The sequence below is a fragment of the Poecilia latipinna genome, unplaced genomic scaffold (genome assembly GCF_001443285.1).
Source record: "Poecilia latipinna isolate Pla-1442-1.1 unplaced genomic scaffold, P_latipinna-1.0 Scaffold947, whole genome shotgun sequence".
NCBI lineage: Eukaryota > Metazoa > Chordata > Actinopteri > Cyprinodontiformes > Poeciliidae > Poecilia > Poecilia latipinna.
The window spans coordinates 4,279-10,712 of NW_015113563.1; the positions used below are offsets into that span (position 1 = coordinate 4,279).

At 39.7% G+C, this 6,434-nt stretch overlaps 1 protein-coding gene across 2 annotated transcripts in view; it reads left to right on the forward strand.

Annotated features, from left to right (window-relative positions):
* Positions 1–2,039: 2,039 nt before the first annotated feature.
* Positions 2,040–6,434, forward strand: part of palm2akap2 (PALM2 and AKAP2 fusion) — an 80,519-nt gene continuing 76,124 nt past the window's right edge. The window contains exon 1 of one of the 2 annotated variants that reach the window (XM_015049436.1): positions 2,040–2,371. In XM_015049436.1, the coding sequence (XP_014904922.1) occupies positions 2,321–2,371 (51 nt within the window). In that variant the 5' untranslated portion in view covers positions 2,040–2,320. The remainder of the gene's footprint in view (positions 2,372–6,434) is intronic. The other variant, XM_015049437.1, reaches the window with a different exon arrangement.

Genomic DNA, 6,434 nt, shown 5'->3' on the forward strand with positions numbered 1-6,434 from the left:
CCTGGGGAGCAATCAACAGGGAGGACAGAGACTCATGGAACAGGACTACACAGGGAAAACAGGACTGAACACAGAAGAACTCAAAAATAAACACACAGAAACACAGATCACGACAATACCTGATAGTTTACATATTTTACACCATGCATAATCTTTTTTTGTTTTCTGAATCTGTTCAAGATGTAGTTCCAAACAACAACTAAAAAACTGAATAACACTTTCATACTTTCGTTAGACACTGTTCAGCAAATGTCTTTCATCTAAAACTTGGTTCAACCCAGTTGGCCAACATCTTATTCTCTAGGTTCCATCCATCCATCCATCCATCCATCCATTCATCCATCCATCCATCCATCCATCCATCCATCCATCCATCCATCCATCCATCCATCCATCCATCCATCCATCTTTATTTATTTATGTAACACTTTTCATCCAAATGGAACTCAGTGCTTTTACAAACATTAAAACAATCAAAAAATCATGCCAAAAATGCTTTTCTAATTAAATCAACTATCTGTTAGACAACCAGAATATCTGGCATTGGTTTAAATCACCACTTTGGCTCTTAACTCAGACTTAGTTACCTTTTTTTCCTATCTTGAATTATAAGGAATATTTAATATTTTCTATTTCATGTGTAAATGTGAAAACCGTAGTTTATGTATGAATGTGTTTCGTCTTTTTGTTTAACTGCATTGTATTGTTCCATCTTCATCCTTTTTTTTTTATTTTTGTGCTGTTTTCTCTCCCTCGGAGTCAGTCCATGGCTGCTATATTTTAAAGTGTTTCTGTTCCAACGTGTGTGTGTGTGTGTGTGTGTGTGTTACATGCTTCTGTATTCCCAAATGGGTAAGCAATATCTACAGCTGCTGTTTCTCCTTATAAGGATGCCTGTCTGTGGAAGGAGACGTGGAGGTAAAACTGAGGGAAGAGGAACAGAAAGCTGGCGACTGATTGGAAGAAGACAGGTGCATGAGAGGGAATGAGAACAGGATTGTGAAATAAGATAAAAGGGATGGGTGAAACTCAGGTCAACAAGTTAAAATGTAGAGGAATAAAAAAATGGAAGACAGGTTATTGTGGCCCATTTTATTATTTCAGTTGGTAAATGTACAGTAGACTGCTGCTATCGCGGCTGAGGTGTTAAGGCTTTTAGTTGAACTTTAACAACTTTTTTCAGTTGTCATTTATCTATTTTTGATATTTCGAGTTTGTTCGATTAAGCGACTTTAACAAGTCTTGGTGTTATTGGATGGGTAATGGACTTGCTATTGTTTTAGATTGGACTCCAAATGATTTGAGCTTTTAAATTCATTTTACATTTTAGTGTTTGGATATTTTAAATTTCAGATTTGTCTCCTGCAAGTAATAACTTTTTGAAAACCTACTTACCCGGACCAGGGATCGATGGCTTGCGTGTTATTCATACTTATGTCAGAAACAGATTGCAGACAGTTCACATATAAGATTAAGAAAGAGCTCCAATATTATGCACAATGTACAAAACCACAAATCATCTGAACAGTCCAACAACAGCATGGCAGGTATTTTGTGGTCACCGTGTTCGTCATGGGTGTTTATTAACACACCGTTGTCCTCTTTTTGTTCGTCACATAAAAAATAGATGGTTTTAAAAACCAAATGGAAGTAGCTTCCCCTCCATAAAATGAAAATAAAAAACTTTGCACACAGTGAGGGCTATAGGAGTCTCTACAGCAGCTCTTTTTCTTACCTCTTCATCTTTTATTCAGCATCTCAAGCACCTTCCTTCACCTTTCTAATATGAAAAATCGCTTGTCTCCCACAGTTTTCCTTACATCTGCAACTTTCTTCATCCTCTCCCCAATTCCCTGGGTTTCTTTAACCCCATCGTTCTCTTTCTGTCTCTCTCTCTCTCCCTCTCTTGCTCCATCCCTTTCTCAGCTGCTCCTCCCAGCTGTTTAATCACACATGGCTCATGCCTAAAGAAGGGGGGGAGGGAGAGGGGAAAGGGGGACAAATGGGAGGAGAGACGAAGAGAGCCGAAGAAAGAGTGGGTGACAGACAGAAAGACAGAGAGAGAATGTGAGCAGTGGGCTGAGTGTGAGGCACATGGCCACCGAGTGAGAGGTCTTTCATTCTGCTTGGATTATAACTGAGGAAAGAAATCATCTGGATACTCCTCTTCCTCCTCCTCCTGCTTCTCCTGCTCTACCTCTCCTTCCTCACTCCTCCACTTCCCTCCCTTCGGCGTCTCTGATCTCCGAGTTGAGGGACTCTTTGAGAATCTCACCTCTTGTTCTTCTTTCACCTCCCTCTCCCCTGCTTCCCCCTCAGGATGTCGTGTGAGGAGGCTCAGCTCCACAAAGAGAGGCTGCAGGCCCTGGCGGTGAGTCTTTGAAACTCTCACTTTTCACGTCATTCTGCTCATTTTTTATTTTTTTGCTCTCTTTCGTTGACCTCCAGTCTGTTTGTTTTACCGTCTATCTGTGAAAACCGAAGGGACTCCGGGGTTGCTGGACATTGCATCCAGGTTCTTTCGGTGTCTCACCTCAGAGTTCACGTGGTCCTTTCAGCTTTTGTGCTTCTGTTCTATTATATAATCTGTCTTGCAAAATAACCGAAAAAAATCTTGTCCTTTTGTTTCTTGCTTGTTTATTTGTTCAAAAGTTCAAATGTTGACCTAAAAAAAAGTGAATGACGCAGACTCAGGAGATTTCTGTATGAATGTGTACTACTGGCCACTGAGTGTGAGACTGTTTAATTTGATACTTTACTGAAATCCTGGCTACAGAACTAACTTGCGACTTTTGTCTGCTTTGTATCTTTGTAAGTTCCACCTGTATTCACCCAGATCTTAATCTGTTGTGAAAGACGGAGTCATATTTGTCTGCAAAACTGTGCCGCTGCCTTGCACTCGGGACGGATCCTGAGCCGAAAACTCAAAGTGATGCAAGCTGGAAACCTTTCAGGATGACGTCAGGGTCTCCTACACGTTTTCCTCACGTTGAACAAAGTCCGTTCTTGTTGCACCAGTTGTAATGTTCTTTACTCCCTCGCCAGCCTTCTGTCTAGTAATCCTGCTCCATTTGTCCTGATATTTGTGTCCGTTTTGGTTTTTCTACGTCTTATTTTATAGGAGGAGAGTTAAGTAATGGAGACATTGGCGGAAAAATCAGCTTTTCAGTTTTTGGTTTGGCCAGGTGCTTGAAATTTTCAGTTACATCGACTCCCCCTGTTGAGGTGGTCTCTCAGTAACACATTTGGATACTTACCGTCACGTGTAACGTTGAAATAAGTGCTAATGATTGCCTTTGTGCTAATACGACTCAGAAGCAACGGTTGCACCAGAGTTCACTGCTCATGACTAAATTTGGCACTGAATAGGAACCACAGCATACCACACACACACACGCAAACCGAGAAGTGTGTATGCGTGTGTGCGCTTGTTTCTGTGGATGTATGGGGGGGGGGGCAGAGTTGTTGGAGCTGCAGATGGAGAAACTATTTTGGCCACGTTGAAAGATGGCAGCCATACCAGCCTCCACATAACATCTAAAGAGGAACAGAGTGGAAAGTTCTCACAGTCTGAGGAAAAGGAAACACGCGTGTTTCGTCCTTTCAGTGAGTTTATTGGGTCTTTGTCAGTTGAGCTGCAAGGAAAATAATTATATTATATAATTTGAAGACGGTTCATGCTGTTCATTAGGCAGGGGATAGTATGAGATTCTCGTGGTAGCCTTGCAAAAAAGTATCACTCTATCTAGACACTGACTCGCATGCAAAACAAACTTTTATAACGTGAACAAATTGCTTTTATTTAAAACTGCAAAATAAGAAATATTTTTACCGCTTCTGTTTTGATTGAAGATGGGCATTTCATCCCTAAAACAAATCAATCAAACTTTATCTGTATAGCACATTTCAGCAGCAAGGCATTTCAAAGTGCTTTACATCATTAAACACAAAACAAAAGCAAAGAGTGAGTCGTGCACAAGGACTGAAAGGCCACTCGGACAGGAAGAAGCCAATGGTGCATTTGGAGGAAAAAAAAAAAAGCAGGGAGCTTGTGAGGCTGAGAACACCATCCCATCTGTGAAGTGGCAGCATCATGTCGTAGGCTTGTTTTGCTGCAGGAGAGACTGGCATACTTCCCAAAATAGGTGGTGTCATGAGGAGAGAATATTGTGTGGAAATACTGGAGCAACGTTTCAAACGCGTTGGTGGAAATTGGTCTTCCAGATGTGAAGCAACCATAAACATATCCTCAAATCAGTCGTTTAAGGGAAAGAAAATGAATTTAGTGCCCTTTGCAAAACCCTGATTCTAACTACAGACAATTTAATAGAATTATTGAATAATCAGTAGAAGTGTCTCTGCCTTAGTTTCTGGAAGACCCATGTTTTCCTAGAGTGTCAGTCTGTGCTCCTTTCAATGTGGGGAAAAACCACTGGCTAATCTGCCACTTTCTCTTTATCTCACTGAATCCAAACATAGAAGCACTATGAAGGAAAAGCAGCAGTTTTGAGTCCGTATTCTCCTAAAATCTTGTTCCTGATCACTACCTCATGACCAGCTGTGATGAAACCCTTTGAATAGATGCACAATGTACACAAGCAGCTCCTGTCTGTGACTAAGGATTTCATCAATATTTGATCACTCCCCTGAGATCTCCTTGTCATCACCATCAATTTCTGTCCTCATTAATACTTCAGAAGAACTTGAGCCAAGTAGGAAGCTTTAAAAGAATACTCAAATGTTTGTGAACCCTTTTCAAACATGACAGCAGTACAACATAAACTGGCCTGTAGCGCAATAAATCAAAGATTGAACTTTCTACCATGCTGGATGCTAAAGTATTGACATTAATAATAGTTATAAGACAGAAGTCATTATAATGTTCACTTGCTGCAATGATCGGCCTGCATCATTCATAAATCATGGTCCTCATGGCTCTAATTATACAGTTAAAGTCTTAAAAATTGAATCATTACATTTGTATATATGTTACTTATTTTTAAAACTATAGTAAATTGAGATTTCTGTTCTATCTGCATTACTCTCATCAATGAGAACATTTTTAACTTTTTTTTTTTTTATCCCCACACATACAATGTCTGCGCTCATGTTTTACTGTGAGAAAAATGCTCCAGTTGGTGGATTATGGGCTGCTAATGGCCCTTAACAGTCTGCTCATGCTAGCTGCAGCTTCATAATAATGACCAAATAAATGTGTCTCCAAATGAACACTGTATTAAATGACAGTGTGATATTTGTGTGGGTTTGAGGTTAGGAACCAAAAAAAAAAAAATGCATGAGTAGGCAGGTTTTCTGAAGATAATTTGGTGTCACATTCCACAGAAAAGTTTGATTTCTGAACCAGGAACAGGCCAGGGTCCACTGTGACCGTAACTTACCTCCAACATTTGCTTGCTGCTAAGCTTGCTGCAATTAAACATTTCCCTGAAAATATCAAAATTAAAAACATTTCCTGTTTAGAAGTTTGTTTGTTTTTTTTTCATATTGTGACTGGAAAAAGATAGATTTTCTGGGGAGGCGTGGTAAGTTGAGGTCGATTATGTTCACAGTCGGTCCTGGCAAAACTCACTGGATATGATCATCATCATAATTCATCTGAAAACAGTTATTGTGCTTTTATTTGTAACTGTAGACCATTCATTCTTTCAGTGTGGTTTGGTTCTGGTTAAACGCTGAAGCAACTTAACCAGGCAGTGAGCTGTAATTTCTTTTCCCTCTTCGTTCAGGGAAAATAGTTTTTTTTTTTTTTCTTTTTGAGAGAAGAAATCAAAATTAATGTTACGTGTCAGCCAGAAAGTCAAAACTCTCACTGTGTTTATGAACATAGCTCTTTTCTGTGAACACTAATTGGCCAGATTAGAAAACAGCATCGATGTCTTCTTGTTAAATTCAGACCCACAATTAGTTTGTTATTACCATGTAATTTTGGAAGCGATCTGGAGTACTTTCTGGTCAGGGTTGGCCAAAATACTTTAAGCGCATCTGCAAATAGGTGCTCGTTCACCAGAAACCTTGCATGTGGTTTCAGCATCAGCCAGTGAATGGTGAGCGACTCTTCGCTCTAATTAACCATTACCCATATAGCCTTCCAGCCACAAGCAGTATGACAGCATACATACAAGAGTCTGGGTTTCTGCATGCACTCATTCACTGACTCCTCTGTTGTGTTGTTATGTTTATATAGATGACCTCAGCACTCTGGACTCTAACTTAGCCCCCTGAAACACACACACACACGCACACACACAGTGTACAAAAGACCCCAAATTGTCTGACTCCAAGTACAAAACAAAGCAAAAATGATATCTCCCACGTAAACTGATGTTTAGCACAAATGTCTTTTTTTTTTTTTTTTTTTTTTTTTTTTTCTTTTCTTTTAAAAAAAAAATTTTCTTCCACCTCAAAGGTTGTTT